This window comes from Ipomoea triloba, chromosome 7, assembly GCF_003576645.1.
Source record: "Ipomoea triloba cultivar NCNSP0323 chromosome 7, ASM357664v1".
In the NCBI taxonomy this organism is placed as follows: domain Eukaryota; kingdom Viridiplantae; phylum Streptophyta; class Magnoliopsida; order Solanales; family Convolvulaceae; genus Ipomoea; species Ipomoea triloba.
The window spans coordinates 19331372-19344604 of NC_044922.1; the positions used below are offsets into that span (position 1 = coordinate 19331372).

A 13233-nucleotide genomic window follows, 5' to 3' on the forward strand; every position below is an offset into this window, starting at 1 on the left:
AAAAAAAAAATTTGAACATACCATACCAAAATTTCAGCACAAGTGACAGGCTGATACTCCCTAACTACCTCCGCCATTCTCGCTAGCTAGGGAGTGGGGGGCTGGTGACAGGGTAATTGGGTACCCGACCCGGAACCGTTAACCAAGACAGTTGCCGTTCAAACTACCCAAGACACCTCACTCCTCAGCATCAATGCGCAACGGTCCAATTCCTCAGCATTGATGGCCAACGTTCAGCTCCTCAGCATTGATGACTGACGTTCAGCTCCTCAGCATTCAACACCTCAGGTACTGATGTCCAACGTTCAACTCCTCATCAATGCTCCGTTACTGAGCTGAAGGGAATAAAAAGACCTCATCAATGCTCCGTTACTGAGCTGAAGGGAATAAAAAGACCTCATCAATGCTCCGTTACTGAGCTGAAGGGAATAAAAAGACTCACAACCACATACGTTACTGAGCTGAAGGGAATAAAAAGACTCACAACCACATAGTGTACTGAGCTGAAGGGAATAAAAAGACTCACAACCACATAGTGGAGGGGGGCTTCTTACGACACTTGAACTTAGACAATACATACTGAACTTACTTGTACACTGAGCACTACGCTCAATATTGTATTCAAACACTCAAATACTCAAATAATATACCGGTAAACACATTATTACCGTCAATACCTATAGAACCATCAATATAGGTCATGTAACGGTTTCCGTTACATGGAACCACATAATGGCTATTGAAGGCCATCATTACTTGCACCATTCAAAATAGAAATGTTACATTCTCCCACTTGGTGCAAGTACAAACTCAAAGAAAACAAAGAAACATGAACTATAGAGATACGTCCTCTTAATGTGTGTAGCATCTACTATAATCACAATGTAACTTGTTCTCTAAGCATTTTTTGTGGTAAACAAAACTTAATGGATAAACCTTATGTTTATTCCAGGTCCAAATATATTTTCTCAACAAAATATGTGCACAATACATTAACGAGAAAATATCTGAATGCTTTAATAATTTCATATAACAATAACTGTATGTATACAAATTTTACAACGTGGGCACAAGTCCCATTTTCTCAACAAAATCCCTAAACTTGAATGGTGGCATGCCTTTAGTCAGGGGATCAGCAATCATCAACTCAGTGCTTATGTGCTCAATGACCACTTTCTTATCTTTAACACGTTCCCTTATGGCTAAGTACTTGGTGTCAATATGCTTGCTTCGACTCCCACTCTTATTGTTCTTAGCCAGGAAAACCGCAGCTGAGTTGTCACAATAAACCTTTAACGGCTTAGAAATAGAATCCATAATTCTAAGCCCTGAAATGAAATCCTTAAGCCATACACCTTGAGATGTAGCCTCAAAACAAGAAACGAACTCGGCTTCCATGGTTGAAGTGGTGACAAGAGTTTGTTTAACACTTCTCCATGAAATAGCTCCACCGGCCATAATGAAAATGTTTCCCGAAGTTGATTTCCGAGAATCAACGCAACCGGCAAAGTCCGAGTTAGAGTACCCAACAATGTCCAAAGTGTTCATCTTCCTGAACACAAGCTTATAATCCTTGGTACCTTTGAGATACCTCAAAACCTTCTTTGCAGCTCTCCAGTGGTCTAAACCCGGATCACTTTGATATCGTCCCAGCATTCCAACAGCAAAGGCGATGTCCGGCCTAGTACAGACTTGAACATACCCGAGACAGCCGACAACCGAAGCATAGGGAATATTCTTCATTGATTCTCTTTCAAAATCATTCTTTGGACACTGGTCCAAACTGAATTTATCACCTCTCACGATAGGAGCTAGACTCGGTGAACAATCTTTCATCCGAAATCTTTCTAAGACTTTGTTGATATAGGTTTCCTGCGATAGTCCCAGAATACCTTGGGATCTATCCCTATGAATCTTTATGCCAATGACATAAGATGCCTCGCCCATATCTTTCATATCAAAGTTCTTAGAAAGGAATTGTTTAACCTCGTGCAGCATTCCTTTATCATTTGATGCAAGTAAAATATCATCCACATATAAAACAAGAAAACAAATTTTACTCCCACTTGTCTTTTGGTATATGCAATGATCTAGGATACTTTCAACAAAACCATATGATGAAATGACTCCGTCAAACTTGATATACCATTGGCGGGAGGCTTGTTTTAAACCATAAATGGACTTTTTGAGCTTGCAAACCAAATGATTGCCTTCACTAGAAGAGAATCCTTCAGGTTGTTTCATATAAACCACCTCTTCTAGATCACCATTTAGGAATGCGGTTTTCACATCCATTTGTTGCAATTCAAGATTGAAATGTGCAACCAAAGCCAAGATTATGCGAAGTGAATCTTTCTTTGATACAGGAGAAAAAGTCTTTATGCGAAGTGAATCTTTCTTTGATACAGGAGAAAAAGTCTCTATGCGAAGTGAATCTTTCTTTGATACAGGAGAAAAAGTCTCCGTGTAATCGATTCCTTCTTTTGATACAGGAGAAAAAGTCTCCGTGTAATCGATTCCTTCTTTTTGATTGAATCCTTTAGCGACGAGCCTAGCCTTGTATCGCTCGATGTTGCCTAATGAGTCCTTTTTAGTCTTATAGACCCATTTACAGCCAATGGCCTTGGCCCCCTTAGGCAACTCAACAAGGTCCCAAACCTCATTGCTCTGCATAGAATTCATTTCTTCTTTCATGGTTTCAAACCATAAATCAGACTCTTTACAATTTATGGCTTGTGAAAACGTTTCTGGATCATTTTCAGCTCCAACATCAGACTCTTGCAGATACACTATATAATCACTAGAAATTGCCGATTTTTTATCTCGAACAGATCGCCTCAAAGTTGAACTACTATCTCCTCGCGAAGTTAGTGGTTCAACTACCGCTTCAGGAATTTCCTGAATTGGTTGATCGGTTGAGATAATATCAGCATCTCATGGAATTTCTTCAATAGGTTGTTCAATACCTATTTGATCTTGAGGGGTGCTTGAATCTATTATCAACCTATATGATGACGTAGAAGGACATGATTCAGTATGATCATGATTAGAAATCAAATCATTGAATCTATCCCTCCCACTAATCATGTCATTTTCAAGAAACTTAGCATTTCTTGATTCCACGATTATAGTCGAATGAGATGGACAATAAAACCTATACCCTTTGAGGACTGTGCGTATCCAATAAAGAAACCACTAATAGTCCGTGGGTCCAACTTCTTTTCTTGTGGGTTATATATCCTTACCTCAGACGGGCATCCCCAAACACTCATATGTTGTAAACTCGATTTCCAACCTTTAAATAACTCAAATGGTGTCTTTGGGACAGCCTTGGTTAGAACACGGTTTAATATATACGTTGCCGTCTTAAGCGCGTCGGCCCACAAAAACTTAGGAAGTTTGGAGTTGCTAAGCATACTCCGCACCATGTCAATAAGCGTTCGGTTTCTTCTTTCAGCAACACCATTTTGGTCCGGAGAACCAGGCATGGTATATTGGGAAACAATCCCATGTTCTTGAAGAAACTTAGCAAATGGACCAGGTGCTTGTCCACTTTCAGTGTACCTACCATAGTATTCACCACCCCCGTCGGATCTTACTATCTGTATTTGTTTCCCACATTGGTTCTCAACTTCAGCCTTAAAAGACTTGAAGGCATCCAATGCTTCATTTTTATTATGAATCAAATACACATAAGTAAATCTCGAGTAATCATCGATAAAGGTGATGAAGTACTTCTGACCTGGCATATCCATATCTGGACAGCAAATGTCAGTGTGTGATTTCTAATATGCTTGAACTCCTTTTGGCACCTTTCTTAGACTTGTTAGTCTGCTTTCCCTTAATGCAGTCTATACAAGTCTCGAAATCAGTATAATCAAGAGTACTAAGTACCCCGTCATTTACTAATCTCTTTATACGTTCAAGGGAGATATGACCTAATCTCCGATGCCATAACATGGAGGAGTTCTCACTATTACTTGATCTTTTGGAACCGGAATGAACATGCAATGAACTATAAGTGGTATTGTTTTGTAAATGTAAACGATAAAGACCATCAGACAATGTACCATATCCAATATGAGATGATTTATTAAAAATATTCAAACTTTTGTCTTGAAATGTAAATGAAAAACCCATCGGTACAAGTCTAGATACTGAAATCAAGTTCCGGGAGAAACTTGGTACATAAAATGTCTTTTCCAAAAACAATACAAAACCACTATTTAAAACAAGTTTGCATGTTCCAATAGCTTCCACTTGTGATCCCATCTTGTTTCCTGATAAGATGGTCCGTTCATTTCCCACCGGCTTCCTCAGATTTTGCATTCCCTGTAAAGAGTTTGCAATGTGGATTGTAGAACCAGAATCAATCCACCAAGTATTAGCGTTAACTTCAGACATATTGGATTCATAACAAACGAATGAGGATAGATTACCTTTCTTCTCGAACCACTTCTTGTACTTGATGCAATCCTTCTTCATGTGTCCCTTCTTTTTACAGAAAAAACACTTATGCACCTTCTTTATGTCAGCTTGAGGTGGAATATTTCCTTTCCCCTTAGCCTTTGAAGTGGAACCTCGAGATTTGCCAGATTTAGACTTCTCACGTGCCGTAGCCAGCATGGCACTTTCACCCATTTCCATCACCAATCTACCTTCTTCTTGAACACGCATGGTCATTAAATCATTTATAGACCATTTTTCCTTATGTGTGTTGTAAGAGATTTTAAAAGGTCCGTATGATGATGGTAGGGTGTACAGAGCATAATAAACGAGAAAGTCATCCGACATATCTACCCCAAGAGTTTTAAGTTGAGCCACAATGTCACGCAATTCCATGATGTGCTCACGCACACCTTTAACGGAAGTGAGACAAAGAGAGGAAAATCTCATGATGAGGGTGCTTACCAAAGCCTTTTCTAAAGTGACAAACTGGTCGTCAATAGTCTTGAGCAATGCTCGGACATCTTTATGCTTTTCACTAATGGAACCCCGAATCCCATTAGATATTTTCGCCTTAATGTACATTGTGCTGAGCCGATTGGATCTATCCCATCGCTCATATAGCGCAACCTCATCTTGGGTACTTTCTTTAATGGGGACAGGCGGTTTCTCATTGTGAATAGCGTAGTCTAAGTCTTTCCACCCTAGATTAAGAAGAATAGTTTCCTTCCACATTTTATAGTTGTCGCCCCTAAGTTCTGAAACTTCGATGTTCAAATCTGTGTGAGTAACGGATTGAGATGCTGTAAAGGTAAAGGTTTGGATTAGAATTTTGAGGCATAGATAGAACTGAATTGCACGCATTACCAATGTAAATGATGCATATCCTAGATCCGAATGCCATAAAAATTGCTGGGCTAAATTTTTATGCATAATGGACCTTGGAAAAATAGAATAGAAATGAGATGGGTACACTGTTGAATTTCTATTCTCAATGTTAAAAAACTACCAAAACTATATGCCGACACATAATTGCCTGTGGGCTAAATTATGGTCATAGTTTGATATTTTAACCTGATCAATCATATAAATATAACAAAATTACCTATGGGCTAAATTTCATTATATTAAGTATGATTAATCACAATTGATGCCTAAACTTTATGCGATTTCGGAAAAACTTGATGTACAATATTAATTAAATTAAGGATGCTTGGCTACTCCTTAATTAACTAAAATTGTACTATCGCATCGGCATAGATTTTGAAAAGGCAAAACAAATTATGCAATTAACATGATATGCAATTCCCAAGTATACTCCCAAGAAAGTTGGTTGGGCTAAGGCCCATTAAAAACCAACTCCTTAGACAGAGTAGGATTTCAAGGGAACTTGTAGCACATTGGCTAATTTTCAAGTTTTCTTCCCAAGAAACTTTCCCCGGGTCATGCAATTTCACATTATAGCAAAATTGTTCTGAAGGTGTTATACAGAATTTTATGTTCACGGTATGCAAAAGGCTTTAAGGATAGGTGAACTTCTGAACCTAATGTACTAACCTTCAGGCACTACCGTAATTGTACTAAACCATATGTACTATGTAATATGCTAAAGTCCAATATACTAAGGAATTTCACTAATTCCTAAATATGGTTTTCTAAGGCATAATATAAATTGCATAATTAAAAATAAATATTATGCTAATTGGACATAAAACGCATATTACAATAACATAAAGTTCATATTATTCAAGAAATTGCACAAAACATTATAGCAATTCAATAAATATGAACATAATAAAATTTAAATTCAATTTGCAATTTACATGAAAAATTCTTTTAAAAACTATATAATTTTCAAGACTTTATCAAATTGCAAGTTGAATAAAAATTATAAAGCAAATAGTAAGCCCAAAAACATAGAACAAATATGTATTGAACATATAATAAACTATGATTCATATAAGCAAATAAAAAAAAGCAAAACAGGCCCAAAACCAAAACTTATTAATTAGATGAAGTTGGTTAGGCCCAAAGTGCTAGACCCGGCCCAACTCCCTAAGCAGCCAAATGACAAAACAAAACCTAGCTGCTGAGATCAGATTAGACGACAACGGATGGCAGACCAAAAGACAGAGATTGCCGGCACATAAACGCGAGAACCGCCGCTCCCACCCAGCGCCGCCGCCGCCGTCCTTCCGCCGTCCCCAGTGGGCCGCCGCCATCAGATCGCGCCAAGCAACAGAGAGAGAGAGATAGCAGCGATCGAGGCAGGGAACCCCGATCTCGCCGCCGCTCTCCACCCGGACGAAGGACCTAGCGCCGCCGCGACGCCTCCCGCGTCCGTCACCGGCGTGGCCGGAGACCGCCGACTCTCCGCCGGATTGACGAGAAAATAGCGCAGCCCGTCCGCCGATCCAACAGGTTTTAAATTTTTTTTTTTTTATAAAGGTTTCACCGCCCCATGGCGGTGATATCGCCAGAATAAGAGGCGCACCGACGACCGCCGCCCAACGGCGGTCGAGGTCGCCGGAAAGGGGGTACTCCGGCGCCCATACGAACGGTTGCCGGCCGGAACCCCAAATCCATATGCCTCCTATTTTTTATTTTTTTTTAAAGAAAATTTGGAAAAACAGTGTATATATACAAACTTCGGAAAAAATTTGTATATAATTTCCAAAAAGTAAAACTATTGCAGTGTACAAATTATCAGCAGTGTACATCAGATATTCACAATTCATACATCTACAAAAATACACATTTATATGCATTCAAATAGGCATAATAGATGTTCAAGAAAAATATATTGCATATCATATTCAGGAGAATATATATCATGCAATATATACAACTAGGCAGAGATAACATAGCTCTGATACCAAATGTAAGACTAATACACATAACTGCACTAACCTCCAGCCATAGTGTCCTTTAGATTGCCTTGTAAATCCCTTTGATTGTCTGTGTATTTCTGCAGATCGTCTCCCACTTGCTTTCAGGTTCAAAATAGATGGTGCATGTATGTAGTCTGTAACCTGAGCAGTGGGGGACCTATCCCTTTTATAGCTAAACCATCAATATAGGTCATGTAACGGTTTCCATTACATGAAATTGAACCACATAATGGCTATTGAAGGCCATCATTACTTGCACCATTCAAAATAGAAATGTTACATTGTAATCATGGATTCGGCATCTACTGGATACATAGAGAATTGCATGACATAAAACTCCCTTTACAAATATATTCATGCCATCATATTTATATAAGTAAAACACAATTTCTCCTTTTGAATGATTAGAATTCAACCCAGTAGATGCATGGTATACTGCAGGCTCTTCCTTATACAACCCACGCACCAAAGGGCTATGTGGTGACATCGACTCCGATTGTTCTTCGCCACGGGATTCTCAAATTCAAGATCCCCATAAATCACTTGTGACATTCAAAATCAAAATCGCAGAAAATTCAGGAACCAGGAAAACCACTCCGAACAACTTCTCAGTTCACCGAGGATTGATGGAGAACAATCATGCTGATTACGTGTTGTAAATTGTGTAAAAATTAAGGCCAAACCATACCTCATCATTTTCATTCATCGTATACAATAGTACAATACATTTTACAAGTTTAATGACCCTCAAAATTCGGTAACCAATTAACGCCACTAAGAGACCACATATATATATATATATATATATATATATATATATATATATCTACTATTTATAACACAAGGAATTTTTTTTTTAATTTTAATAATCAAGCCCATTTCTAGTCATTCAGGAGACGGATTAGAAGCCTTCCTCTTTTGTCAGGCGACGGGTGAGAAAGCCTTCTAATTTCTATTTTAACATCAATCCTCAAACTGTTAATTTAAAGTCGAATAAATAAATTTGTTAAAAATTAATTTATATATCATTTATCAAACATCTCGTTATGAAAATAACATAATGATTTCAAATCAACTATAATTAAAAATGACATGGTTTATGATGAACGAATCTGTTGAGAACAGATTGAGAATCCAATATATGGCAAACAAATTATTACAAAGCATTATATTGCTACCGCAACATATATTGCCAAAAGTACATAGAAAAGCAACAATGCAAATACGTTTATCGAAAAGGAACCCCTCATTGCCATCAACGCCTGCAAAATGTGTTATAAAAAGGAAGAGTGAGTAACATAAATATAACTTAATTAGGCTTTGTGTACATATAGTGATGGCAATAATGGGTCGGAGGTGGCTACAATCACCACCAGACTCCCTCCCAACCTGCAACAGTTTGACTTTTTAAAATTTCACATTTTCTTCCTCCATGCATATACCCACTGCTTATTATTTTATTTAAAAATATTAAAAATAAACACATTAAAATTGAATATATATATGCGAGTTGTAAGACCTACAGTCACCCATCATCCACTATCACCCCAAAAATTTGTATTAATTCATAGTGGACTTGAACAAATAACACACACATGTGTGTGTGAGGGAGAGAGATCAAATGAGACCAGGCCGGGGCCGGTGCAGCTGCACCATTAGGTATGTAAAAACGCACAAATTGTGTTAGGAAATGCAAAACAAAGAAATACACCAATGCACCACATAACGTACCATTAGGTACTCATAAATGCATCACACAGTATTCGGAAAAGCACCATTAGGTGTAATGGGGTATGGTGCATTATTTTTGGTATGTGGTGCGTTGGTACATTTTATTGTTGTGCATTGATGCGTTTCTGCCTACCTAATGGTGCGGTCGCATCGACCGCACAAGCCGCACGTTAATGCCTGGCCGTACTGAAAATTGGCTATGTATATATATATATATATAATTTTTGGTGTGAGGTTACACCTTCCTCGGTCCATATTTTACAACATTCATCATCTCTATCTTAAGTTACTTATCGTACTCTTTCATTTTTTTACACAAGGAGACCAAAACATAAGCAAATTTAAGTTTAAGTAGAATTAACAATTATATTGTTGTGAAATATGTCGACAAATTAAAACCAACAATTTTAGAGAACGATTAAAAATAACATGCATATAGCTTATGAAATAAATTTGCAAACCTATGAATATGAATCTCAGAGAGTAAAATGTGCAGTCTACCTGTTAAATACATTGCTTTATAAGTTCTATCACGATTTTAGTATATAAAGTAACAAATAAGGTCCATTCTAAATGCAAACCTATGAATTCCCCCATAAGAATCAAAATCTATCTTATATTATTTACAAGTTCAATAATATATGTAATCGTTGAGTTTGTATTGGACAAAATTAAAGTAGTATTTGATGGAAGACAGACCTGTAGCCTTTAGTTGATGAAATGCCACATAGTACTTTCTTGAAAGCAATCTCCAAAGATTTGAAATATACATACTGCCAAGATGTCTTGAACAATAGAGTACATAATACTCCAATAAATCCAACAAAGAAACCAGGTCCCAAACCAGTGTAGAACCACATCATAAACTCATGATCATCATCGGTTGACTTTGTTTCTACAGGTTCATTAGCAAATGGCGGCAGTTTATCATCACCAGGGCAGCTCTTCAAAAGTGGGGTGCCACAAAGTCCTTCATTTCCAATGTAAATGGACGAATCGTTGAGGGTCTGAAGTTGACGTCCCGTTGGTATTCTTCCGGATAAATTGTTAAATGATAGATTTAGATGGCTGAGAGCAGTCAAAGACGATAAACTTGAAGGAATGTGACCGGAGAGCGCATTCCTTGACAAATCAAGAGATTCAATTTTGCTCAAATTGCCAATAGTCTGAGGAATATTCCCACTCAAATTATTTGCAGAAAGATTGAGATTATTCAATGAAAGCAAACACATTAGTTGTGTTGGGATCTCTCCAATTATATGATTCCCTGAAAGATCAATGGATCGAAGAAATGGAAGAGTTCTAGTATACTGCAAACTTAACCTTTTTATATCTTCATAAATGTTTTCCTCATACATGGCAGAATTGATACCACGCCCAGTTATTGAGTCGTTAACCATTGCAGTGAAGTTGTTGAAACACCGAGGGATAGACCCAAAAATGTTGTTATTTGCCAAGTTCAACAACTGAAGATCATTCAGGTAACACAATTGCAATGGAATATCTCCAAAGAAATTATTTTTCCGAAAATTAAGAAACCTCAGACTTGCTAGGTTTTCTCCGATCCAAGGAGGAATAACATCCATTAATCCATTTTCACTTAAATCCAAGGTGATCAACCTTGTTAAATTTTGCAAGCTTGAAGGGAGTCCCCCTTCAAATTTGTTGTTCTGCAAGTGCAGAGAGTAGAGTTTACTTAGAGATCCCAATGAATTTGGAATGTGACCATATAAATGGTTATTCCCCAAATCTAAATATTTCAACTCTTGTAGTTCTCCAAAGCACGAAGGTATTTCTCCAGACAACTTATTTGAAGAAATATCAAAGATATTTAAACCTTTTAAATTGCATAGCCACTTTGGAATTTCACCAGTCAAATGATTGCTTGAAAACTTGAATTCACTCATGGAACCATCTTCAACACTCATGGGGAGTTTTCCTCTAATATCATTTTTAGAGAGATGTATTGCACTGCAAGTCCGGAATAAATTTCCAAACCAATCAGGGATAGCATCTGAGATGCTTGCATTGAACATGAATAGGGAATGAACTTTTGTTTGGGTACGAAGCCATTATGGAAATTGAGGGCCAACATTTATTGAATCCATGTAAATGTCTGTTACTTGAAACGGAGGAACCCAGTTGGAGCTTACATCAAGAAATAATGAATTTACACCTATTGCTAGTACTCTGAGATTGGTAAGTTTTGTAAAATGTGATTCAAAGAGAATGCCCTGGAAGGAATTATGGTCTATATATAAAGTGTGAAGGTTTGAAAGTTGTCCAAGACTTGTGGGAATGCTACCATTGAAATTGTTTTTAGAAATATCTAAGAAAGACAACATTGACAAATTTCCAATTGAATTTGCTATGGGACCAGAGAGGGAATTTGAACAAAGAGAAAGGCTATTCAAATTTTTATACATGTATAACTGATTTGGTAGTTGACCAGTAAAATAGTTGTCATCTAAAGATAACATTTGCAAAGTGTATGAAAGGCACTCAGATGGAGCAGCCCCCAAGAAATCCATCAATGACCCGCTTAGTTCATTTGAAGATAAATCTAAACTTTTCAATCTACAAAGATGACTGATGCTATTTGGAATTGAACCTTCAAACATATTGCTTGCTAAGTTAAGAGAGGTTAAAGAAGTCAAATTTCCAAGGCAATGGGGAATCAAACCTTGAAAAGAATCAACACTGAGATCCATGGAAACCAAATTGAGGAGCTTACAAAATGGAATTAACAGTGAAGAATTGAAGCTGTAATAAGCTGAATTGCCATTATAAGGTAGACTGAGATTCTCAAGTCTTGTGAGATTAGATAACCATAGAAGGGTCATGGAATCCCACGCATTCTCACTGAGATCCAGGGAGATGAGAGAAGTGGAATTAACAAGTGAAGGAGGATTGGTAATATTAAGGCCACAGGAATCAAAGCTTAAAGAAGAGAGAGATACAAGTTTATTGATTGTGCCAAACAAATTTTCACTTTGTTGAATGAAAACAGTAGACATGTCAAGGCTTTTTAGGGAAGAAAGACTCGCCAACCAATCCAAGTTATTTGTAACCAAGTCATTTGCCGTCAATGAATAAAATTCAGTTTCGGCAGATGCCCGTCCAAGGTGGAGATACTCTAACCTCGAAAGATTTCCAAGCTGAGAGGGAATATTTCCCACAAAACCAGAGTTTGAGAGGTTAAGGTACCTCAAACTTTTGAAAGATCCCAAGAATTCAGGAATTTGGATCTCAGAGAAATTGTTCATGCTTAAATCAAGGTAATTCAAAAATGTCAAGTTAATTAGAGAATGACTGATCTCACCTCTCAAGCAGTTGTTGCTATAGTTTGATAAACCTCTGGACCAATCATCTTCATCATATGTAAATGTAACTGTAACTGGGTTATGTAAATCAAGCTTCCAAACATGACCAGTTACAGAGCCACAAGAAACTCCTTCCCATGTACAACAGTCAAGACCGGTCCATGAGGAGAGACGATTTGATCTGTCGATTAGGCTGTCCTTGAACCTGAGAAGAGCAACTCGTTCCACTTCAATGTAACTACCATTATTTGAGTAACAGTACTCAAATTTGCAAATGAATAGAAGAAAAACGAGCGGCAGCATAATATTATTGTAAGTATTATGTTTCATGGTGGGTTGAATGTAGTGAATATAATAATCTTTGGCAAGTGCTTAGGTTTTTGGTTATTGGAGCAATATATATAGAAGGAGCCTATGCTAGGCTTCACAATTCTTATGGTGAATCCTCTATAATTAGTTGTCATCAGCATAGGTTTGACGGTTCTTTTGGGGAGAAATTTTTTCCTTCCAATTTTTTTTTTTTTTGACAACATTTCTCCTTCCAATTAAGTGTAGTAATTGTGATATTTCAATTGAAATATTCTACATTTTGAAGCATGGCTGTAATGACACTCATGTTCATTTCAATTTAAAATTAATATTTAATGGTCGCTTTTCATCGGAGAGGGTGATTAACTGTTCGCCTTCTCCGGTATAAGGCAATCACTGGCCGCCACTGTTGGTTGCCTTTTGCAGAGGAAGGCGATTGGTGATGGTTCGATCATCGCTAGTGTTAGCTAGTGCTGGGAGATGGTCGGAGTTTGACCAGAACACTAGTGACCTATAATAATTGGTGGTTTTTG

At 37.5% G+C, this 13233-nt stretch overlaps 2 protein-coding genes and 1 long non-coding RNA gene across 3 annotated transcripts; 1 reads left to right on the plus strand and 2 right to left on the minus strand.

Annotated features, from left to right (window-relative positions):
• Positions 1-6567: 6567 nt before the first annotated feature.
• On the plus strand, positions 6568-8072 carry LOC116026206. Its single transcript, XR_004099790.1, has 2 exons — positions 6568-6867; positions 7779-8072. It is a non-coding gene; the product is annotated as an uncharacterized LOC116026206 (long non-coding RNA).
• A 2205-nt stretch (positions 8073-10277) lies between these two features.
• Positions 10278-11104, minus strand: LOC116024295 (leucine-rich repeat receptor-like protein kinase PXC2). Its single transcript, XM_031265187.1, has 2 exons — positions 10392-11104; positions 10278-10335 (listed from the first exon to the last, which is right to left on the minus strand). The coding sequence occupies exons 1-2, from the start codon at positions 11102-11104 to the stop codon at positions 10278-10280; spliced, it is 771 nt and encodes a 256-aa protein (XP_031121047.1).
• A 36-nt stretch (positions 11105-11140) lies between these two features.
• LOC116024297 (receptor-like protein EIX1) lies at positions 11141-12721 on the minus strand. Its single transcript, XM_031265188.1, has one exon. The coding sequence runs from the start codon at positions 12719-12721 to the stop codon at positions 11141-11143; it is 1581 nt and encodes a 526-aa protein (XP_031121048.1).
• Between the last annotated feature and the right edge of the window lie 512 nt (positions 12722-13233).

Bases quoted from the DNA above. Each gene is read 5' to 3' on its own strand.
- LOC116024295 (XM_031265187.1), bottom strand. From the start codon at position 11,104: ATGTTCAATGCAAGCATCTCAGATGCTATCCCTGATTGGTTTGGAAAT. The intron at 10,336-10,391 runs GTTAAGTTTGCA...TTGATCTTTCAG, and splicing joins ATTTATGAAGATATAAAAAG to GGAATCATATAATTGGAGAG.
- LOC116024297 (XM_031265188.1), bottom strand. From the start codon at position 12,721: ATGAAACATAATACTTACAATAATATTATGCTGCCGCTCGTTTTTCTT.